The 25,424-nt window shown below is 41.7% G+C and overlaps 1 protein-coding gene across 4 annotated transcripts in view; it reads right to left on the bottom strand.

Annotated features, from left to right (window-relative positions):
* LOC121627414 (diacylglycerol kinase zeta-like) overlaps positions 1–25,424 on the bottom strand; it is a 135,782-nt gene that overhangs the window by 18,879 nt on the left and 91,479 nt on the right. For all 4 annotated transcript variants that reach the window (XM_041966315.1, XM_041966313.1, XM_041966311.1 and 1 more), the window contains 6 exons: positions 19,774–19,840; positions 15,818–15,858; positions 15,170–15,312; positions 5,634–5,723; positions 5,427–5,483; positions 4,055–4,104 (listed from right to left, as the gene is read on the bottom strand). In XM_041966315.1, coding sequence (XP_041822249.1) covers positions 4,055–4,104; positions 5,427–5,483; positions 5,634–5,723; positions 15,170–15,312; positions 15,818–15,858; positions 19,774–19,840 — 448 coding nt within the window. The remainder of the gene's footprint in view (positions 1–4,054; positions 4,105–5,426; positions 5,484–5,633; positions 5,724–15,169; positions 15,313–15,817; positions 15,859–19,773; positions 19,841–25,424) is intronic.

Here is a 25,424-nt window from a genome sequence, read left to right as displayed (position 1 = left end):
TCCATAACGAACACCATGTTCAAGCATAAGAGTGTCCATCAGTGCACGTGGCACCAGGACACTCTAGGCCGAAAGTCAATGATCGACTTTGTGGTCGTGTCATCTGACCTTCGGCCGTATGTCTTGGACACTCGGGTGAAGAGAGGGGCTGAGCTGTCAACTGATCACCACCTGGTGTTGAGTTGGATCCGCTGGCAGAGGAGAAAGCTGGACAGACTTGGCAGGCCCAAATGGGTAGTGAGGGTCTGTTGGGAACGTCTGGCGGAACCCTCTGTCAGAGGGGTTTTCAACTCGCACCTCCAGGAGAGCTTTGACCAAATCCCGAAGGAGGTTGGAGACATTGAGTCCGAATGTACCATGTTCTCCACCTCCATTGTTGACGCAGCTGTTCGGACCGTGTCCCTTGTGGCATTCTGTGGGAGGTGCTTCGGGAGTATGGAGTCTGGGGCCCTTTGCTACGGGCCATCCGGTCTCTGTATGACCGGAGCAGGAGCTTGGTTCGCATTGCCGGCAGTAAGTCAGACTTGTTCCCAGTGCATGTTGGACTCCGGCAGGGCTGCCCTTTGTCACCGGTTCTGTTCATTATTTTTATGGACAGAATTTCTTGGCGCAGCCAAGGGCCGGAGGGAATCTGGTTTGGGGACCACAGGATCTCATCTCTGCTTTTTGCGGATGATGTTGTCCTGTTGGCTTCTTCGAACCAGGACCTCCAGCATGTGTTGGGGCGGTTTGCAGCCGAGTGTGAAGCGGCTGGGATGAGAATCAGCACCTCCAAGTCCGAGGCCATGGTTCTCGACCGGAAAAGGGTGGCTTGTCCCCTCTGCGTTGGAAAAGAGCTCCTGCCTCAAGTGGAGGAGTTCAAGTATCTTGGGGTCTTGTTCACGAGTGAGGGAAGGATGGAGCGTGAGATTGACAGGCGGATCGGTGCGGCGGCAGCAGTAATGCGGTCGTTTTACCGGTCCGTCGTGGTGAAGAAGGAGCTGAGCCGAAAGGCAAAGCTCTCGATTTACCGGTCAATCTACGTTCCTACCCTCACCTATGGTCATGAACTTTGGGTCATGACCGAAAGAACGAGATCTCGGATACAAGCGGCTGAAATGAGTTTCCTCCGCAGGGTGGCGGGGCGCTCCCTTAGAGCTCCCTTAGCTCTGTCACTCGGGAGGGGCTCAGAGTAGAGCCGCTGCTCCTCCACATCGAGAGGAGCCAGCTGAGGTGGCTCGGGCATCTTCAACGGATGCCTCCTGGACGCCTTCCTGGGAGGGTGTTCCGGGCATGCCCCACCGGGAAGAGGCCCCGGGGAAGACCCAGGACACGCTGGAGGGACTATGTCGCTCGGCTGGCCTGGGAACGCCTCGGGGTCCCCCCGGAAGAGCTGGAGGAAGTGTCTGGGGAGAGGGAAGTCTGGGCTTCCCTGCTTAGACTGCTGCCCCGCGACCTGGCCCCGGATAAGCGGAAGAGAATGGATGGATGGATCTTTTGAAAGGGTTTGCCACTCATTCCCACAGTCTTCTCCCACTAAAATAGCAAGGCTATACAAAGGAATCTGGTAGAAAACACAAATCAAAAATGTAAAGTTTGTCGAAATACAGTTTATGTTTGCTGATTATATTGATGGTGAATTGACAAGAAGACTGTCGAGATGTGACACCCTTTATGTTGTGTTTCAAGGGTTGTGTTTTTAGTTTGGAATCACATTTTCCCTGGAGAGCACATACAGCTTATTTTAATTCAATCTGCTAATATGTATATTTCTTGACAATTTATCATTACTACAGGGATACTAAGTGACTGCTTAATTGACAACAGCTATTAGTTATTGGTTTGATTATTATTACTTTAAAATTAGATTGTTTAATAATGTGTGTGATTACTGATAGTGGCTGATCAGCTAATTATCAGCTAAATGCACTCAGTTCTAACAGTATTCCTCAGTAAGGTTGCCTTTGTCTGTATGTTTTTAAACTTATTAATGACCCTTGATGAAACTTGAGCGCTCAGTCTTCTTGCTCAGTGTTGTTGTTGTCATATTAACATTTATTCATCAAAAAAACTAATATTACTCTGTATAATATGACCTCCTTTTTTTACATAACTTTAGACCGGTTGGAGGAATTAATCCTGTGATTTATTTATTCAAACCAATTTAGTGTTGCCAGAACAAAACACCAGCAATAAACCTACACTACGCTAGGAGATCCTCACTGAAAGAGGCTACTTCGACGATGGTTGTTGGTCAGGAAATTAGAGTTTTACTTTTTTCCGTTGTGTCTAAATGAAGTGTGCTCCACATGACAAAATTAATTCTGTGAATGGAGTCTGGTGGCTTTAGGGAGAGTGCTGTAACAGCTGTTTCTGGTGAAACAAAATGGATCTTACTTTTAAACATAAATGTATCTCTGTTGGGATCCTTTCCATAATTTTGTCAAAAACTTAGAGTAACAATCTGAGCCTGTCAGTGGCAAAACAAACGCTTCGCGTGGACATTCATTGAGGCTAAAATGTCCAGAGGCAGTAAGTAGTTAGTTCAAAATGCAGCTGCAAGGATATTAACTCGAACTAGCCAATGGTACCACATTACCAAGTTCATGCCCTGTTCAAAGCAACAACATATCTTTGCAAAAGTGGATCTTCTGTCCTCACCAACCTCAGAAGCAAACACAGGTCAAGATTGCAGGCCTGAGACTCATATGGCCCTCTGCCAGACAAGCTCCACAACACAACACAACACAACACAATATACAAAATGTGTCCCAGGGTCAGACACTGTAAGATAGCAGCATATGCCATTCAAAAAAACACTTCATCTTAAGGATTCACTGTCCCTTCCACATAGATGTGTAAAATTAAAACATGAGTATCTTAATCTGTCAATAATTAGCATTTTAATATCTTATTATTGTATGTACAATAACAAGGTGTGCTTTTACATGGCACAATAGGCTGTCCTACACATTACTGTAAGCCCAGTCTAATATGCAAGACAATTTTATACATTATATGTAGTAGGGGGTCCCTGCCCCATCTCAGCCAACGAGTCCTTGACCTGAAAAACTTGCAAGACCCTGGTTCAGATAATCTGGATAAACTGTTGTTTTGTTCCCAAGTGTTCCTTGAACTCAGCTATTAATTTGGTGAACACACAGTATCAGTCAAAAGTTTTGATACAAGTTCTTATTCAAATAAAGTGAAAGTGTGTCCAAACTTTTGACTGGTACTGTAACTCAGAAATGATGGACTAAACTACAAAAATAAGTTGTCATAAATCCGAATGATCCTTTAAAGATGTCAATTTATGTATATGCACTAAACACTGAAACGTTAAGAATGCTTTCTTCTGAGGCAGCTGGCTTTTAACATGTGTCTTTGGAAAGTAGTTGCATTTTTCTATTAGTTGCTGTTGTGGCAGAATGGAACTGGTTTCTCAGTGACTTTAATCACTGACAGAACTGGATTGTGTTCAGCTCAAAATGCAGAACACCAAAGCTGAACACAAACCTGCTGGCAAACTCACCACCGACAAAGAAACACAACTGAAGCGAGTCATGAAGTGAGAACATGCAAGTTCGCAAAGAGAATAAAACCACAGTGAAGCTGACAGCAAAGGAAGCTCAGGCTCCCACACACCCAACTCCCAGCATGCAAAGTGAGCAAAACCAGACAGAGGTTGAGAAAATATGTGTCAGAGAAGAAAACAGTGTGTCTGGAGACATAGAAGCTGTCTAACTTCTCTTCTTTACCCACAGGCACACCTGTCAGCTACAAGGTTTAGTTCTTTGTGGAACATAAAATTTAAGCTAATCTTTAAATCAAGTGTGTGTGTGTGTGTGTGTGTGTGTGTGTGTGTGTGTGTGTGTGTGTGTGTGACCAGTCCTCACGACTTCAAAGAACAGTTTAAAGGGTCAAACTTAAGGTTCAGGTTCTAATTACGTTTAGGTTAAATTAAAGAGAGGCTTCGTAGTTCGGGTAGAGGTTAGGGGCTTGGGAATGCATTATATCACAGAGGGTCCTCACAAGCATTGAAAGACAACAATATGTGTGTGTGTGTGTGTATTACCTTTTTCTCTCTCTTTCTCAGTCTCACTTGTCTTTTGGCTCTTTTCCTGTCTGGAGAGAGAGACACCAGCACAGACTGAAGAGCTGTTCATCCACTTCCATCTACATTTACAGCAGTACCAAAAAAACTCACAAACACTCATGTACACAACCCTTTTTTGACAGCAGATCCAAAAACATGCAATGTGGATATGTGGCATTGTGTGCACAAATCAGTAGTAGATGAAAGTTTCAGGATAAGGGAAGGTAATTTTTCATATGCTTATCAAATCCCATGTGCTGACCCAAACCAACATGAACCAACATCTTATGATTGTCCAAATCTATTAAGAACATATCAATGAGCCACAATGTTGCATTGGGTGACATGTCCCTTCATTAGCATGAACACACACATTGTAGATTATTTTGACTCAGTCCCACATACATAGACACTCCTGCCTCCAAAATACTATACTTCCTGAAATAGCCTTTATTCATCTCAGTGGCGTGGTGGCAGCATTGTTGTTTTATGAATCAAATAGCTTTACATTAGCTCAGCTCTTTTGCTTATCAAGTAGTGCAGCGGCGTCCAAACAAGCTACATTTTCTCAAGCGCAGCAGAGGTTTCGGCTGCAGTCTGAAATAAAACTGCTAAGGATCAGTACATTTTTTGCCTGCCTATCTGCATGGTTGGTAGGTAGGTAGGTAGGTAGGTAGGTAGGTAATTGTTGTAATGAATAAAGGGACTGATGGTTTAGATGACAGAATGACTTGTCAAAAAATGTATCAAATAAAATCTATAGAGATTCTTTTGTACATAGAAAATACATAAAGTATTATCTTTGTTGCATTTTTTATGCTTTGTTGCATAATTATACAAATGGCAGGTTAAGAACATACTGTTCATAAACAAACGATAATGGATGAGAAGCTTTGAGAAGAAGAGCCTGGTGACCTCCCATATCGCTGATACTTCTGATACTTCTCTGTGGAAGACTTACACACAATAATTTTGCAACCTCGGTGGAGTGGAGTGCTCTCTGGTCAGAGCCAGCCACCCACACCACATACACACACACACACAAACAAACAAACTAATTTTGTCAACGTAATAGCGTTTTAATGAACAGAGTACTGCTTCGCTTTAATGAGTACCAGTATGTTTTAATGAGGAGAGGAATGAGACATAAAGACTTGATTCAAACTGACACTATCACAAAAACTGCGTAGGGTTGTTAATGAATCAGAAGTCCAAGTAGAGCACACACTCACAGAAAGAGAAACATCAACAACACGCTGCCAATAACAATTATACTCCTGTGATATATAAATAAATGTATTGTTTTAAATGGAACAGTGGCAATGTCCTGCATGTTTGTAAATGTACTGACCTCAGCCTTGGTTTAAAATCAGCAGCAGTGGTGTTGGAACGATGGATGCAACCCGCCCTGCAAAGTACAAACCAGTCAGAGCATAATGACAAACAAGAAATACAGTTAATATTCATTCAGTGATGCAAAATATGCTGCTTGTACTTATGTTGTATCTTATTTTTCTGATAAAGACAAAAACATACAACCAAATAAGAGCATACTAACCTGCTGAGTTTACTGGTAACAGGTGTTGAGTTGTGTGTTACAGCTTCAGCTGCAGAGCTGTCACTGTTCACTCGCTGCCTCTGGGAAGAACTACAGCAGAGGAAAGAGACAAAGTCACTGAACAAACTCTAACTCAGACAGAAACAACTTACAGTCAGGACTGAATGTTTCCTGTACTGAGTTCAGATATTCAGCCACAGGTATGTATGAAGGGGAGATTTAGAGCATGCAAACCATGTGGTTAAGTCACCTAAATAGTTTTTCTCAATGATCTCAATGGTATTTCTAATTCTTCTCCCTAAATGAGAATCTTACTTTACTGTGCATCAGGAGACAGCACCAACTCTGAACTTGCAATGTGATAGATTTTCACATAATGCACTTGCATTGATTAAATGAGGACTGAAATCAATTAGCAAACCCATGAGCAAACAACCTTTTTGTAACCTCTCTGCTTTCACCTATCTGGTAAGTTTGGTAAGTTTCTAACTTTCTTTTTACCCCTCTCTCCTCTAACGTACTACCATCCTACCACGTTCTTCAGTCTATTGCTCCTGACCTCCTCCTTTTCCTCACTCACCTTAACAATACCTCTTGGACAACTCGTTCAGTACCGTTCGTTAAGTACCTTAAAAGCAGCTCGAGTGAACCCTCTTTTAAAGAAAGCCTCATTCATTCTTTCAGACTACAGAGCTGTTTCTCTTCTTCCATTTCTTACTCAAACACTTGAGATGTCTTCATTCAACTTTCAGCATATCTCCACCAGAACAACCTTCTTCACCCTCAACTAAGATTACCCTCTTTGCCATCACAGAGGAACTCTTCCTCTTCCCCCTCCAAAAACTAGGAGTCTCAGGCTCTGCACATCCTACCTCAAGAACCGCACTTAAAGGGTAATCTGGAGAGATTCTGTGTATGAACCTTGTAGCCTCACTACTGTAGTGTGGGTCCCCTCCTCTTTGTTCTTTATACTTGGGACTCTTATTCACTCACATACTTTTTTTTTTTTTTTTACCAAATCTATGCGGATGACACTCAAGTAATACTGTCTTTACCCCGGTCTGAAACCTAGGTGGCAACACAAATCTCTGCATGTTTGGGTGAAGGTTTACACACCACCTCAAGCTTAAAAAGACTGAGCTGCTCTTCATTTAGGTATAAGGACTTGTGCTGTAGGTAGAGGTCATTTACCACAATGATAAATATAGCTCTCCTGTGCATGCCAAACTCTCGCTGACGGTCAGTGTACAGTATGGTTTCCTCTCTGTTTGTGTTGAAACCATCACTCAGTACACTAAATATAAACTATTCTGCCACAAACACATCTCCCATAATTAGTAGGAAACTTTTCTTTCCTGAAATATATCTCATTAATATTTCAGAAATTTCTCAATCTATGAAGACCCTGATGTCTTGTGTGCCTCATGTTTGCAATAACAGATTTTCACCTGATGCTGAAGTGTAAACGGTCTGTGAAGCTATCAGCACAAAAATCATTTAAAACAACAAAATGTTTTGTGTGTAGGTGTCTTTTAGTGTGTTTGTCAGAGAGACAAGGGAAGAGAGAAGCAAAAGTGAGAGAGGTAATTATAGTGGGAGGAATAACGTTCACCTCTGGCCCTGCGTGGGCAAACTGCAGCACTGTTTGTGAGAGAGTGTGTGTGTGTGTGTCTAAGTACAGTATATTGGTGTGACTCTTGAGTGCTCTGACATGCATTCCATTTCTCTCTCCATCCACTGTTTATCTGACTATATCTTTCTCCTAAACCAATCTCTCCATCACTCTGCCCCTGCCTCTCGGTCTCATCTCTCCTCCTCATCCTCCCACTCAGTGCACTCAGCATTGCAAATCAGTACGCCAACACACATGCACGCACGCACACACACACACACGCACACATACACACACACACACACACACACACACACACACACACACACACACGTGTGTCCTCACTCACATACCCAAAAGGAAGTGTTGTTAGGATCAGCAGGTTGTGTTGCTCTGCCTGTAGTCACATTGTACCTGTTGCTTTATTTATTCCCTCTTTCTATTCTGTAGTCAAGTCTTTATATGTTCACATTTTGGATTTTAGGTTTACAAAGCAGCTACAATGAGATTGTGATGTTTTAAGTGTATATTTTACCACATTGTCATATTGTCTGCATTGCTGATAGTCAAAGTATTCTTGGCAAGAAGACATCACATAATTAAACTCAGAGAATTATACAGTCACAGGCTCTAAACCAAACACTCTTGTACAGTTACTGCTGTTCACAAAGGTCAATTAACTTTCAGGCTGGTGACAGTGCAGCGTGTCCACTTATACTAATACCTAGCATTCATTACTAAAATGGTACAAAAGAGCACAGATGCTATGAGTAAACACATTACATCACGTGTTCAGGAACAGAGAAACACACAAACATTGACATTAACAACAGACATAATACAATAACATAAAACAATTCACTTTTTCATGATCATGGCATTTAATAAAAAATGGCATGTAATTTCCAATCCCTAGTAATATTATAAGGAAACCATAAATGGTTTGTTCTTGGTTTTCTTTCTTCTTGTCTTCTGCTCTTCACATACAGACAACCCCACAGGGAGTGGAGCGTCCATGTCCTCAGAGCAACAATGCTCAAATATAAGGATATATTTATGATTAACTGACAAGAAGTTCTTTGTCACAAAACCTAGTCAGGGAGGTTAGTGGGGAACTGTCGGATCAGAAAACATTCATATGGTTTATTTTGATAGGTGATGAGAATTTTCCAACAGCGTGGTGGTTAAACAAAACAGCCCAAGAGGAGAAGTGGACTAGGTGCTGTTCAAATAGTTTAAAGGAAACACAATGAACCTGATGGAATATTAGTGTTAAGAGGTTTTTAAGAGGTAGGTAAGCCTGTATTTACAGTGTAATACATCACAAAAGTAATGCATTACCTTTGCAACATGTTACAGTAATACTTTTGGCAATAACAAAGTAATGTAATATAACTAATAACATTTCGGCAATATTACAATTGACCCCCCTTTAGTCAGTGTTGCTAGGCCTGTCAAGCTTTCCATTCTCACACTGCTCTTATGAAGTTGGTCTTATGAAGTGCAGTGATAGTGTACGGCAGATTTAACATCAACATTTGCAATAATTTTTGAAAAACTAGGTCTGGCTCTATTTCTCACAGAAGTAAACAAAAGCAGGCTTTTCATTTCTAGCTCAAGATTGTGGATTTTGTGAACAAAAATAATGAGTCTTGCTAGCAGATCTTACAAGTGTAGCTAGCTAATATAAGCTAATGCTAATGCTTAAACTCTGTGAGTCAGCTGAGAGGAATAAATAAAGTAGTTACAATGTGAATATAGGCAGAGCAACACAACCTGCTGATCCTAACACTTCCTTTTGGGTATGTGTGTGTGTGCACATGTGTGTGCGTATGTGTGTGTGTGTGTGTGTGTGTGTGTGTGTGTGTGTGTGTGGCTCTGTCCAGAGAGCACTCCACCCCACCGAGGTTGCAAAATTAATGTGTGCCTTTGTATTTGTCTTTGTCAGCCTTGCATCTAGTTTATACTGTCACAACAATAGGCTTGAAGTGTAAATAAATGCTTCAGGTAATTAGACACTTAGACACAGCTAAAATGCAAGCCTGCACAGAACAAAACTTAGCTAACACTGCCATAGAGAGCGGGTTATACTGAAGCCATCGCAACTAATAGTTCCTTGTTTTCTTTCCCAGAGAAGGTAACCAGGCTGCAGAGGGAGTACCTGAGATGTAGCTGAATGAACTCATACCAGACTCACATGGACGGCTTTCAATTGTTGAGAGCTGACAGGAGAACGGAAAGAGGAAGGGTGGGGACACAGCAATGTTTGTAAACAAGACATGGTGTAGCCCAGTGCAAAGGAGCAACACTGCAGGAGAGACATATTATTATTCCCAAATAACAAACCCTGGGTGTCCCCGGAACTAAAAACCCTATCAAATGAGAAGAAGGGTGTTTTTAGACCTGGGGACAAAAATGAGCTGAGGAGGGTGCAGAGGGAGCTGAAAATGGAGATAAGGAAGGCAAGGACAGCTACAGGAGGAAGCTGGAGGAGTACCTTCAGGGAAACAACACCAGAGAAATCTAGTGAAGCATAAAAACAATCTCTGGCCACCCCAGAGGCAGCGGGAGGGGCCCAGAATATGGAGAACAGAAATAGGAAATATGTTTTTCAATTGATTAGTTCTACCCCCATTCCCTCCTCTACCAACCAGAGCCCAGACCTGAAGGCGTTACTTCTCCACACCCCCTCCTCCTGCCCGTAGCAACCCTGTCACCAGTAGCACCCTCCTCACATCACTGAAACCCCCTTCACTCCACATCAGAAACTACATAGTCCTCCCCCCACCTCACTCAGCAGGATCCATCCCCCAAGACCTCCACCCAGCCTCTCCATTACAGCAGATCAGGTGAGGAAGGAAGTAAGGAAGATGAAGGTGAGGAAAGCTAGTGGCCCTGATGGCATCGGCTCCAGGCTGCTCAGGGACTGGCGAGGTTCATCTTCAACCTCAGTCCAGCCCTGTGTTGTCCCAGTCCCAAAAACTGTGTGCCCCAGAGAGCCAAACCACAATGGTTCACATATCGTTCACATAACCAGGCATTGGTGTGGAATGTGCAGTCATTTACCTGCTTCACAGAGCTTTTTTACACCTGGAGAACACTGGGACCACAGTGACGGTCATGTTTTTTGACTTCTCCAGTGCTTGCAACACAATCCAGCCATCACTGCACAGGGGGACACTGGAAAGTGCTGCGGTAGACTGCCACCTGGCTGCGTGGACCATCAACTACCTCACCAACAGACCACAGTATGTGGGGCTTCACAACTGTGTGGTGGTTTGCAGCATGGGGGGCTCCACAGGGTACAGTGCCCTCTCCTTTCCTCTTCACCCTCTGCACATCTGACACAACACAGACAGCTGTCATCACCAACTTTGTCAAATGGTGTGAACTAAACCACCTGCGCAGAAATTCCAGCAAGACAAAGCAGATGGTGATCGCCTTCCTCAGGAAGGTGCCACAGACTACACCAGTGAGCATCCAGAGTTTGGACATAGAGATTGTGGGAAATTGCAGTTACCTAGGTGTTCACCTCAACTACAAACTTGACTGGACTAACAACACAGAGGTCCTGTACCTGTGCCAAAGTCGTCTTCATCTGCCGAGAAGAATGCGGTCTTTCAGAGTGTGCAGGCCACTGTTAACAACATTTTAGGACACTGTGGTGGCATCTGCAATTTTCTATGCAGTGGTGTGCTGGGGCTGTGGGAGCGCAGAGAAGGACAGAAAAAGACTGACAAACTGGTCAGGGGAGCTGGCTCTGTCCTGGACTGCCCTCTGGACAACATCAAGGAGGTGGGTGAGCGGAGGATGTTTGCCAAAGTTGACATCTACCATGGTCAACCCCTCAAAATTACAACATCAGTTTTAGCTATCCTAAAAATTGACCCTGCAATGCTATTGATGGTTAACTCACACAAACTGCAAACCTTTCTTCAGACCCACCCACCCATTAGTTATTGTGGAATACATTAATCAAAAGTGATTTTGAGCATGTTATGTCTATGTTGTAATTCTACATACCTGGGTGAAGGTGGTAGCCAGAATAGCAGTTGCACCATACACATTGCAAGGTGACATTGAACTTCTCACATGTTCAGATATGAACAGGTATACTAATAGAAATATAAGTATTTGATGATTACTATTATAACTAACTCTAAATGTGTTTTGAGTTTAGACCATAATTGAATAAATGAATAAATTCTTTCTAGTTGCAACCTGTAGCAGTATTTTAAACTGTATCCTTGTCTCATCGGTGTAAAATAATTAACAGTTAAATAAATATATCATTTAACTGATCCTGGGCTTTTTTCTGGGCTTCGTTTTTTTGTCCAAATAGCTGCTTTTTGCATTACATACATACATACATTACTGTAGGCAGAGACAGGTTCTGAATGTTTTGGGGGGAAGCTCGTTGCATTGGTCAGGTACAGGTGAGAATGTTCTGGAAGGTGGGGATTTGTACTTATTGTTGTTTCACATCACAACATCTCAAACCTATTTCTAGCACTACTCCGTTATTTATTTTAACATTTGCTACCATCTATTACATCTGGAGAAATATGTCACATATTTTTTTATTGTGCTTATATATTTTTTACTGTGATATACATTTTCTATCCTGCAAAGTGAGACACCACAGGCAGTACACATGGGAAGCAGAGCATCAGGTACTATCACCCTGAGCACGGGCACCTCCCAAGGCCGCAGGCTCGGCCCACTGCTGTTCATGCTGCTCATCACTGTTTGAATCCATTCACATCATTAAGTTGCTGAAAACACGACAGTGGTGGGCCTCATCAGCAACAATGACGAAACAGCAAACAGAGAGAAAGTGGAGCAACTGGTGAGATGGTGCAATGACAACAACCTCTCAATGCTTACAAAACATTGGTGGTGGTTGATTTTAGGGGGACGCCAGCTGACCACTCTCCACTGCTTACCAGTGGCTCCACAGTGGAGATTGTCAGGAGCACCAAGTTTCTTACAGACCTACTGTATACCATAAAAATGTTTCAGTGATAGAAACGCAGCATATGGCTCCAGCATAGTGATGCGCCATGTCATCTCCTTGTCCTTTCAGGACCCATTTATATGAACGTTCCTGCAAATGCCTTCCCAGCTCCATTCGGACACATCTGTGGTGCCCAGGACGTGCGAAAGGATCTGTCACCCTCTGTCTCGGTCAGACTATTCCCCAGTCTCAAAGACCTAAAGACAGTATACCTAGCGCTGTACTATCCATAGCGACAGTGAAGCCAACTGGGTCCTCCCTGTTCCTGTACTCAGTGGTGGAGACAATCAGTGATTTAGTAACTCAGTATCTACTGAGTTCTCTAGTGACTATAGTTATAAATTACAAAGTGCAATTGTTTAATTGATAACTGACAATATTCTATACACCTCTGAACAAATAATACCATGTGCAGACTCAAACCAACAATGAATGTATCCTACTAACAAGTCTTGTGTGTGTATCCAAAGTCTGATCTTTTTCCTCTGTGAAATAGAGCTCCATTGTTATCCAAAAACTACTAAAAACACATCAAACACCACAATGTTGCACTCTGGGACATGTTTCTTCATTACCATGAACATATACACTGTAGTTTATTTTGACTCAATCTCATATACACCATCTTGCTTGCTAAAATACTCACTAGAGCACAAAATAAGGGTCAATCCTCCATCAAAAGTAGTCCCCAAATGCAATATTTACTCCTAATTGTACTGAGGTTTGTGGAAAAACTACAGTGTCCAGCTGTTTAATGAAATTACTGAGTCTTAAAAAAAAACAACAACTATATTTGTCAACCGTCTTTAAGGATTTACAGGAGGAAGCAATGTGCTGGAGACTAGAACGGACAGACAGGGTATGGAATTCACAAATTATTGACAGATCCAAGCACATTGTTGGATAGATTCTTTTCATGAAATTTGCTGACATTAAGTCAACTGCAGAATAACACCAGTCTCATCCTAAAAATCCAGCGAGCAGAGAAAAGTGATAAATTCTTCATCCTCTCATCATTCACTGAATCTGTTGTCTCTCTATGATCTTCTCATTCTGTCTGAATAGACAGAGAGCATTTAAAGACAGCTGCTGTAAGAGGTTTCTGTAGGTGAGAATTTAATCTGGGTATCTATATGTACATATGGTTAAAAGGATTTCACATGTAGGCAGGGAAAGCAGAAAAATGTGTGTTATCCATAGACACAAACACCAGAAAAACACACACAACCGTAGCTAATATTTAAGTAACATTTGGCTGTTTCTCAGAATTGTGGAGAAATGCAGATCGAAAATATTATTCATGTATTTACACCCCCACACACACACGCGCGCGCACACACACATACTTCAGAATTATGCAGTTCTACTTCATGCAGGATTTGCCCTCTAACAGGCTCAATGGACTTGACAACTCAAACTGTGAAGCAGCACACTGAAATTAGCATGTGCTTGTGAGCTTACTCAACCGACTACAGTGAGCCGAGTACTTCCCAGAGTAACAGCCAGTTACTACACACACACACACACACACACACACACACACACACATACACACATACACACATACACATAGACATACACACACAAACACAAGACTGCTGTTCCTTTTTTAAATTGAGCGCTCAGAACATTGTCTGTATTGCTGTTTCAAGGTAAAATTTCTGTTAAAATATGTGCGATTTGATTTGATAGAATTTTGGGGCCCTTGTAGGTTAGGATAAGATATGATAAGACTTTTTTTATCCTATGCTGGGGAAATTCAATAGTTACAGCACCAGTATAGAGGTGAAAAACAGAACAAGTGGAACAAGCAGGTGGTTCAGTCCACATCATTCGACAAAGTTAGTGATGACCCCCTGTATTTCAGTTCATACCCCTGTTGAAAAACAAATGACGATCTAACTGTGTGCAAACCGGATGGGATGGCATGTCACTGCAGAAAGCTGCCATAACCCTGCTGGTTAAGCATGCCTTGAATTTGGAATAAATCACCAACAGTGTCACCAGCAAAGTACGCCGACACTATCACACCTCCTCCTCCATGCTTCATGGTGGGGACCAGACATGTTGAAACAATCTGACGAAGACAAAAATCTCAAATTTGGACTCATCAGACCAAAGTATAGATTTCCACAGGTCTAATGTCCATTCCTTGTGTTTCTTGGCCCAAACAAGTCTTTTTTTCTTGTTGTTCTGTTTGCAGCTATTCGACCATGAAGGCTCAGTGGTTCTTGACATAGTATGGATTATTGCAGTAGTCAAATATGGCTGTTATCTGTGTACCAATCCTACTTCTGCACAACAGAACTGATGGTCTTAAACACATTAAGAAGACAAGAAATCCTAAAAATGAACTCTTGACATGGCACACCTGTTAATTGAAGACCATTTCAGGTGACTGCCTCATGAAGCTGATTGAGAGAGTGCCAAGAGTGTGCAAAGCTGTCATCAAAGCAAAAGGTGGCTACTTCGAAAGAATCTAAAATATAAAACATATTCAGGTTTGTTTAACCCTTTCTCATTGACTACATGCTCCTTAACAGTTTTGATGTCTTCAGTATAGATCTACAATGTAGAAAGTAACAAAAAGAAAAAAAAGAAAAAACATTGAGTGAGATTCTGTGTCCAAACTTTTGACTGGTAGTGTATCTGTCAGAAATAGTAAAGAGATGTGATTTTCTATCAGTGTTTGAACTAGGTTATCTACCTCTGTAGAGAACAGATCAACTGATTATGGAAATGGGATTTTCTCTATAAAATCATAGCTGTCTTTGATGTCAGTGAGAGAGTGGGTTACAAAATGGCCAGTGTATTGTGCTGCTCTATAGCTTTTGCTGCAACAGTCTTAAAATAATGGTGCTGCTTAGTTTGTGACAGCGGTGACAGCAGTGGTGGTGATTGACCTACCTGCTGTCTACCAGGCTGGAGGTGGGGTTAACCAGGTCTGGCATGGCTGAGGGGGAGGTGCCTACTGTCATCATAACAACCAATTCAGGGTCCAGAATGAAGATCTCTTCCTGGGAGATTTCTGATACGTAGTTGAGATGTTCCTGGTAGAAAATAAAACACAGGACAGTTTCAAAGAAACAATGAGTCCAGACAGGTTTTCTTTTCGTTTGTAGCACGTTTCCGTTGTTGTTCAGTTCAGTACAGTTCTCACACTGTAGCTATCTGCTTTATTCTTTTCTCATTTGTTTGGTATCTTTTTATGTAGTTTGTCGTAGAAACTGTTTTCTAATGGAAATGTACGTAATCTTCAGGAGATGTACACTATTACATTTTCTTTATGCTAACATGTTTGAGTGATTGTAGTAGTTTTAAAAAACTATTCAAATTTATAATTGAAGTCTGTGGGAGGGATGTTTGAAAGTTGAAATCTCAATAAATATGCTGCTTTTATTCCGTGTGCAGCCATCAAGTGTGTCTCTGAAAGTATTCATGTCAGCTGACATCACTGGGGCAGACCCTGTACATATTGAATATGTACAGTCACTAAACTTAGAGAAAGTTTTGAAAAAATAGGGAAAAGTCCAGTTAGGCTTGAGATAGACTTACCTGTGCTCTGTCTATCCTGTAGAAACGATCTGCTGTTGTAGCTGAGGAGACAAACAGAATCACTGTGTTAACCAATGAAATATTACCTGTGGTGATAGAAAACCTGGTCTAAATTCAGCTAAAGCAGTTGTTTCTGGCACTAAAAGTAACTGCCATAAAGCAGATAGCTTTCATCGTTTCTGAATTGTACATGGGGTGCCTCCCAGCTTCTGCAGCAATTATATTGAGAACCACTGTATATGTGACAACCAGTGCAACAAGACAAGGCAGTAATAGCACATTCAGTCAGTCTTTTCCACGATAAAAATAATTCAGAATTTAACACCAGTATATAGTATCTATACAACTACATATATGCCTTCAATTCAATTTCTAGGGAACCTTAGAGCAGCAATCAGATTGACTGACTGAATTGGTGGTTTAAACATGGGTTTTCTGGCAGTGTTGTGTTCTGTCTGAAGATGCTCTAGTTTTGCCTTCTTGGATTATATTTATGTTCATGTAATGTGTCCAACTGCAATTAATGTGAGATTTTTCATCTTTTATCAACACTCTGAAGATGAAAATGGGTCATCTTGGATACCTAATGTATGTCCCTGGTTAATAAATACAAAAACAAAATACAACAGAAATACAGGGAATGACAAAAAAAATCAAAAAAACAAAACAATCCTGTATACTGAAAATGAACTTTGCACATTTTACGATACAGTTTCAAACTTTTTCACTGCAGAAAAGGTTCTTTCAAATGCAAACAATCCAACAAGCACTTTTTCATACTAAGACCTTAACTGACACTTGTCAATAAAGACATTAGCAGAGATGCAGCCAGAGACCCCAGTCATCATCATGCACAATATGTCAGGGTAACATTTATTGCATGATAAAGATCAAAATCAAAAGATCACCCATTGTGATATGGAGCATGGCTGTCCTCTACGGACATCATACAGATTTGTGCAAAGATATCACAGTTGCTTAGTAGCTACAAAAGAAGCTGAAAGAAAGAAGCAAGACAAATTTCACTTCGTCTTGGTTATCTGGTCTGCCTTTCAGAGAGACAGTAAGCAGGTAGCCTGAATACTTTTTATGCACACAAGTTTTTTCTACACAATCAGTGTGCCACATAGCCATGACAGCATTCCAAAAATAGACTTTTCCCCTGTGTAATCAGATTATCGGTACTCAGGGAGTCAGAGGCCTCAGAAGCTAAGAACTTGATCTGGAAGTGAAACTGTCTTATTGCTGTTACAGCTGTAGGTTTAGTGATGGTATTTTAAAGGCTAACATTGAGTAAAATTTCCTTTTAATTAATCCATAGGATCACAATAGGACCGATCGCCTGCTAACCACGCACACATTTCCTCTGTCCTCTTCAAACACTTCTCTCTTCTCTTTCTATTTCAGCTAGCTGTCTTTGTTTGACTCCAGTTCTGTTAAATTCCACCAGGACTCACGAGCAGAGCTGTGTATGTGTGTGTGGGTTTGTGTGCTTGTGAATGCACAAATAACATTGTCTGAGACATGAGGTTTTTCTCTGTGATATTTTTGGTAAGCTGCTGCTGTATGAGATTAATATTCATGACATTCACCAATAAACAGGATCTGATGGAACCAGCACACCAACCTGTTTTAACTCTGGAAAGCATAAATGGAAATGTATGCTCCTTTCATATCTTGGCTTGTGAAAAATCTTGCCTGTGTACCACTGGCCATCATTGCTGGATAATACAGCCTGTATTCTTTAGTGTACACCACTTATTTCTCCACAAAACTTGTAATTGATTGTTCTGGTGTAACTGATGTGGAAGGTCATTATTGTGATTATTATTTTGTCTACTTAACACATGTATTACTGTTAGCAAGTCTGCGGGTATGAGCTATATAGATGTATTTCCCACATTTTGGCCAGAATTGGCATCTCCTGTTTTTGGATTCTCTGCAGCTTCAGTTGGATGACGCCTAGTTCACTATGTCTGGATGAAAGAACAGCTTTGCAATTTTTCAAGTCTGTGTTAAAACAATAATCAGGTGCCCTTCAGTACACCATTTAGATTTAGATTTATTTGTCCTTTGCAAAGAAAATTGTTTCCACTTTCCCTACAGCCTCAAGAATATATCAAACTGGACTGAAAACATTAAACTCAACAGACACATACATGGATCCAACAACATACACACACCACCAGCACATTCTTAACATGCACAAACACATTAAGTCAAGGCACAATACAATCTGAATATTCTATTCAGTTCTGTTTGAGAGAGGGGACATAACACCTGCTGAACTTCACTTTTTTCCATGCCAGCGACCTGTAACGGCGACCAGATGGAAGGAGTACAAAGTGTGGGTTGAGGGGGGTGACTGGGGTCAAGTGCTATGGTGTGTGCTGTGCGTGCAGTGGCTGTGCTGTTGAGGTCAGGTAGGTTGGGGGTTGGCAGGCCAATGATCTTGGCGGCCTTGTGTGTGATTTGTGCAATCATCTGTTCTTGGCGGGGGTTGACAGCATATTAAAGAAGCAGGGGGAGCAGCAGAGGAGGATGGGTTGAACTATGCTTTTGTAGGGTAGCAGCAGAAGGTGGGGGGCAATGGAAAGTGCTTTGAGTTTGCAGATGACGGACAGTCTTTGTTGGCAGCATTCATGGATGTCAGTGGTGTGCTGTTCAAAACTCACTTTATTGTCCAGGGTGAGCCCGAGATATCTGATGCTGTCTACCATTTTAACAGCCTCAGCAGTGATGCTAATGGGGGAGTGGGTGGGGTTGGCTGACATGGACACACTGAAGCATGGCACCAGTAATCCCACCTTCTGGCCATTAGTGAAGTGCCACCATACTACTTATTAACTGCTGCATCTCTTCAATGGAGAGCAGATTCAGCAAAGTTGTGCAGATGGGGATCCTGAACAAGTCTGTGGCATCTGACACATGGGTGTAGAGGGTAAACAGGAAGGGGCAAGGGGCAGTATGGAATAGTTTTTGCTTGCTAAAGTAATTCCACCTGTTCATACTATCCATTATAAGATCACTTTGTAACATGCTCCCAATGACAGACATCCACACTTCTTGTTCTGTGAAAAATGTATTCTAAAGCGGTCAACTGGTCGAAGCACATGGCCGCCCACCCAGAGCCTGGTTCTGCTTGAGGTTTCTGCCTGCCAAGTGCTTGCTCATTAGGGAATTGTTGGGTATCTGTAAAAAAGAGTTTGTTCTGTACCTGCTCTATATGGAACATGTCCTGAGACAACTTTGATTGAAATGATTACAGCATGCAAAACCTGTTTGAATGTCCATGTGGGCACCTGACTATTGTTTTAAGACAGACTATCCCATGAGTGATTTTAAAAATTTGTTTCAAATTTTTTCTAAAACACAGTCAGGTGTGGGTGGGGGTGTTGCTGTGCATGCACATAAAAGTTTTCTCATGCATATGCACATACAATCTTTCTCATTTGTGTGTATGTGTGTAGTGAGAGCAAACTAGCAACCAAAATGAAATACCATTACATGTTGAATTTGCCCTTTGCAATACAGTTCAAAACCAATTGTGTAAGGGTAATGACTCAGAAAGTGAAGGGCCACATAAACATCCAGTCCTGCCAATCTTGTCATTTCAGTGTCAGGTCTCAAGAGATCTCAGTGAAGAACTGACTTATCCTGTCTGAACAAAAATACAAACCTATGTCTTGTTGAATAATGCTTACATATAAGTGCACTAACTCTTTGGTGTTAGTAAAATTATGGTATTTCTGTCTGTAATTACTTGACGACGTAAGGCTGTACGAATCTTACATTTATTACTTAATTTCACTTTCCTTTTAAAATATATATTTTTGCACTGCAAAATGTGGAAACATTTTCATAGTAAAAGTGGGGAGAATAGCTATTGAGGCAACAGAGGTGGTGGAAAAACTGATTAAGGAAAGAGTAGATTATTAACAATGCGATGTACTTACAGTCAAGGAAACACCACTTTGGAGATAATCTCTGTGAGGAAAGAATCTTTGTCTTGGCTGCCTCCTCCTGAATGACAAACAGACACAACACTTAGATTACAGTGAGGAGATAACTGGCAGTGAAGGAGCTCAGCTGACCTGAAGATGGAACTTTTTGTTAATGGTAATCCATCTAAAAGACCAACAAGCTGACAGGTTCAGAAATGGACTGATGTTGGCAGACTCCGGCTGGGCAGGGCAAAAACAAAAGGACACCAGCTGCATGCGGTGGGTACCAATGTGCAGTAAGTCACAATGGTGAAAACAGTCTAAACCCTTGTTAAAATTAAAATTGTAAATGTGGATATGGTAGAAAGTAAAACAACTATACTTCTCTGATAAAAAATATACAGGGACCTTTAAACCGTTTACAGGCACATAGAAGCCAACTAACTTTCTAACATGAGCAGCAGACTATATGACACTGCATCTTATCTTCTCTACTCTTTTGCACATTGGGCCATTCTAAAAGGCACTTCATCATGTTTTACAATTACCACCAACTTGAAAAACACAATCCTGATGTTTATTGCTCTTTAGAACACATATATGAGTATATTTACAGCCTGATAATTATGATAATCTAATATCCCTTTCATAGAAAAGACATGCATATGATGGTCTACTGAATGAGCCTATAACATCTGTTAAAGCTTTATGTCTGACTTTTGCCATTAGCAGAGACTCCTGTCTTCAATGTTTCACACATACTTACATTACATAATTATCAAATACAGACATTTCAGTGTGTGTGTTTCCCCAAAGCAAATTTGGGAGGCAATAATGTAGAGTCCAGACCTGTGATCGACACAGGAAGGTAGGATGTCATGATGAAGAGTCGAATGACTCAGTATGCGCATATTGAGCCACTCAGAAAGATGCTGACATGTGATTGACCCACATCTCTGTGTCAGTCTGAATGGAGCACAATGAGCCTCAGAATGAATTAGAAGTTATTCGACTTTATTACTCTCTATTTACTCCACATCTGGGACATTGTCTCCTTAGGTGATAGTATATGTAAAAAATCAGATACACATTCGATCCAGCAATTAAGTTTAATAAACCAATAAATAAGATAAAGTAAAATTAAAGTCAGTTTTAGCCAGCTTTGCTATGTCTGAAAACTGAAAGAATTATTTTTCTGTGAAAGTTGGCCTCATCTTCATTCCCACCCACCTCATTATTGCAACTTTTTGTATTTTAGTATCACTCTGACATTTTTTTCATCCAGCCACCAATTAGCTCAGAATGCTGCAGCAAGACTTCAGAAAGATCAGAAAACAGACACCATATTACAGAGATTCCTGCCTCCAAGCTCTGACTCCGTGTTAGCTGTAAGCTGAAGTTTAAAACCTTGTTCTTTGTTTACACAGCACTCAATGGTCTTAGCCCTGCCTCTGTCAGTGAACTCCTGCCCCCGTACCTCACAGTCAGACATCTCAGATCCTCTGACCAAAGATTCTGGTCTGTCCACAGATAGAGGACTAAATGGTGTGGTAACAGAGCTTTCTCAGCAGATGCCCAAAAACTGTGAAACTGTCTTCCTCTATCAGTTTTTTTCTTGTCACTCTACTGATGATTTCAGCTTGAAACACAAGTTTACTCACAAACTGTTGACCGTGTCTGACTTTCCATATGTTCCAATCCAACCCAATACAAATTTATTTATAAAGGACATTCCCATTCCTGTAAAATTAGCCTGAAGCGCCTATCCAAGGCATACACAAAGCAAATTGAAGGGTGTTTTCTTGAACCACTTGGAGTACAGTATGTTTCAGTCTCTTTCAAAATGTAACACTCATGGTTAAGCATGGTTTACTTCCCCACCAGGGATTTTATTTCCACCAGAATGTCCATCCATTATCTATACACCGCTGAATCCTTTGCAGGGTCACGGGGGGGCTGGAGCCCAGCCGTCTCTCGGGCGAAGGCAGGGGACACCCTGGGCAGGTCGCCAGCCTACCACAGGGCTACACATATAGACAGTGGGACTGGATGAATGGAGTCTTTCCCTAATGCAAGAAAATAAATGAAAAGAAATATTTTACATATGTTTTTCTTATCATATGTCTTGGCATTCTCCGTTTTCTATATTTAGCTAAATAAATATCTATATTCATATTAAAGCAATCTATATTTACGCCATCCGTACTTAAATTTAGGATTTTGCTTTCTTTTGCTATATCTTTCAATTTAAATCATGTGTAATGTCCTGGCTTGAACTAATTCCTGGATTTGCCTGTAAATTACCCACTGAAGCAGCAAATCCTTGTTTTTGGAATTTAATTGGCTATATAACGCACCAGTCATCTGCAGAATCAGCTGTCACCCACACATACATGATTACTGGTTATAGTGGAAAAAATATGGAGGATTAGAACATTGCTGATTAATTTGAAATGATAAAACAGCTTTCTGTGGATAATTATAGCATTTTGGACTAAATATTTCACTGGACTTAAATTAAAATCATTATTATGATTTTGTTCAGAAGATTTTACAAGTGGTTCCAGGGAACATATGAGAGGCATCTCAGGCACCATTTGATTCAAGTATCAGGACTTGGTAGAAATATTTACTCTCAATGAAGTTTAAAAAAAAATGTTATGCCATCTGGGCTTTGATGCCATGAGACAATCCAACAATGGTTCTGAGGAATTTGCACCAAAGGCAATTAAATTTGCCATCCTCGTCAGTAGAACAAGATGCCATAACTGCTGAGAATTGACCCTAAGGGGAGCATATAGAGGGAAAGAGGACTGGCCCGAGAATAGAACCCTGAAGAACTCCACAGGAGAAAGGCACTGAGGAGGATATGGAGTCTCCAAAGCTGGCAGAAAAACTGCTGTCAAAAAAGTAAGATCTAAACCACCCCAGAGCAGTACCTTTAATGCCAACATAGTGCTACAGGCAAGAGGTGTTAAAAATCATAATAATGATTTTAATTTAAATCCCACATTACATTTCCGAACATTGATATCAACCTATCACATCCCACTGACATCATCAATATGCTGCTCCTGTGCTTCTCTCAATTCCTCTGTGTTTCACCAGAGTTAAAATAAGTTCTCCATATTGAAGTAAGTACAACTGAACAAAATCCTCAGCAAATACAAAAAACATCCCTAATTGCAAGTCATTAATTTTTAATTTTTATAGTCTCTGACCTACATCGAGCTGTAGCCATACGAGCTACTGCAGGGTTAGCAAATTAGCTGACTTGGTAGGTTATGCTAACATGCAAGAAAGGCATTAAGATATTATTCTCTAACATTGAAGGGTAAAGGTTCTACAAGAGCCCTGATTTTGCTTTGGACAGCATAATTCTTTATTAAAATGAACAGCATGCTTATGATGTCAGAGGGTTGTGATTGGTTGATCTCAATGTTGGTGTCATGACCCGTGCCATGCACGGCGGTTTTGTTTAGTTTTCCTCTCGATGTTTTGCCTTATTCAGTTTGTAAGTGTTCATTGTAGTGTTCTTTGTTCATGTTCGTTTCTCTGTTCTACTCTGTGTATTCATGTCTTCTAGTCATGCCATGTGTTATGTGCTTGAGTCTTGTCTTAGTCCATAGTCATGCCATGTTTTATGTAAGAATTTTGTATTGTCTTAGTTCTCTACCCTTGCCCTGTCTTGTTGGTACTTTTGTTAAGTTTCCCATTGTGTCTTGTCTTTGCCTGGTTTTCGTTACTTCCTGTTTTATTTTGAAGGTTCATGTTATGTGTCCTTTTGTTACTTTACTTCCTGTGTTTTCCCTCCCGTGTGATTGTCTGATCGTTTCCACCTGTGCGTCATTAGTGTTTGCCCCTAGTGTATTTAAGTCCGTGTCTTCCCTTTGTCCTTGTCGGTTCGTTGTCTGAGAAACCATAGTCAAAGTCATAGTCTAAGTTATCATTATAATTCTTGCCATAGTCCCATAGTGAGTGTTTGTTGTGTTGTTTCTTTGTCATGTCCAAGTCTGGTTTCACGTAAGTGTTTCTGTGCTGTGTTAACTTTGTTCACGTCCGTGTAGTGTTTCATGTGTATGTCTCCTTGGTTTGCCTCTGTCCTTTGTTTCAGTCCCTGTAAGTTTGTTTTTTGTCTTTGTTCTTGTCCATGCTGTGTTCTCTGAGAGTTTTCCTTTTCTTATTATTTGCATAGTCAAGCTTTGTTTTGTTTTCGCTAACTATAGCCGAATTTCAGTTCCTTGTTAGATTGTCCCTTGGTTTTGTTTTATTTAGTAGTAGTGTTGTCTCCCTCAGAGTTCTCAAGAAGTGATTTTGTTTCTGTCGTTTTGTTAAGTCCTCAAGGTCTTTCATAGCTTTTGTGTTTTCCTCCGTTGGAAGCATTTTTCTGTTATTTATTTTATTCCCTGATAGTTTGTTCCTAGTCGTGTCTATGTCATTAGTCCTGCCCCAGTTTATGTAATTGAGTTTCTAGTCTTGTCTTGTTATAGTTCTGCCACAGTTTATGTAATTGAGTTTGCAGTCTTATGTTATAGTCCGCCACGTTTTGTGTTAGAGTACCTGTGCTGCCCCTGTCTCATCCATGCCCCATTGTGTTTTGAGTTAGCGTGTTTCTATTGCTCAGTTTTTTCCCCCTCAGTGTTCCCTCGTTGTATGTATAGCCCTTGTCCCTAGAGTGTGTGTTTTATTATAGTTTCCTTACTTGTAGATTTTCGTTGTGACTGAATAAACATATTAATTTGATTCTAGTGCATTCCTTAGTTTGTCTGTGTTCATGTCCTTCCAGTCGTGAGTGGTTTTCCGTGTCTTGTCTGTGATCATGTCCATGCCACGTCTCATGTAAGTGTTATCTGGTCTTGTCTTTGTTTGTGTTACCATGCCATGTACCTTGTCAATGTTTTCCCATAGTGTCTATCCATAGTCTACGTCCCCTTTGTTTGTCTGCACCTGGGTTCAACCCTTTGTTTTCCCCTCATAGTTCCCCTTATAGATCCCCCTAAGTCCCCACCTCCCTGACAGAACGAACCGACCAGTATGAACCCAGCAGACATAAGATTCACCTCTGACTCCGAGTTCGACTCGGATCTGGACGACCTCCTGGGTGTCCCATACTGGGGGCCTCCGCTGGTCCTTACTAGAGCTTCTGCGGGGAAGAACTGCCCGCCCCAGGTCCTGTACCGGGCTGACCCCCTCTACAGCTCTGACGAGGATTATATCCCAGGTGCCCGTTTCTGGGGATTTCCGCTGGACCCCGATCCTCCTGCACGGAGGAAGCGGAGATCCAGACGACCGAAGGTGTTGGCTAGTCAGCCTGCTAGCCTCCCGTCGTCACCAGTGCCACCCCCAGCGACCAAGCCAGCACCTGCACGGAGGAAGCGGAGATCCCGACGACTGAAGGTGTCGGCTAGCCAGCCTGCTAGCCTCTCCTCTCCTCCTGTGCCCGAGCTGCTTCCAGTCTCCGAGCTGCCACCAGTTCCACTGCCCAAGCTGCCACCAGAGCCCAAGCTATCCTCGCCTCAAGTGCCCAAGTTAACCATGCCTCCGGTGCTGCCACCACCCGGATCAAAGCCACTGCTGCCGCCAGAGCCGCCGTCGCGGCTGCTGCCAGAGCTGCTGCTGTTCCCGCCGCCGCCAGTTCCAGAGTCGCCTGAGCCGTTGCTGCT

This window comes from Chelmon rostratus, chromosome 24 (assembly GCF_017976325.1).
Source record: "Chelmon rostratus isolate fCheRos1 chromosome 24, fCheRos1.pri, whole genome shotgun sequence".
Taxonomy (NCBI): domain Eukaryota; kingdom Metazoa; phylum Chordata; class Actinopteri; order Chaetodontiformes; family Chaetodontidae; genus Chelmon; species Chelmon rostratus.
Note: the sequence above shows the minus strand (reverse complement) of the source record. Positions and strands in the feature narration are given on the sequence as shown.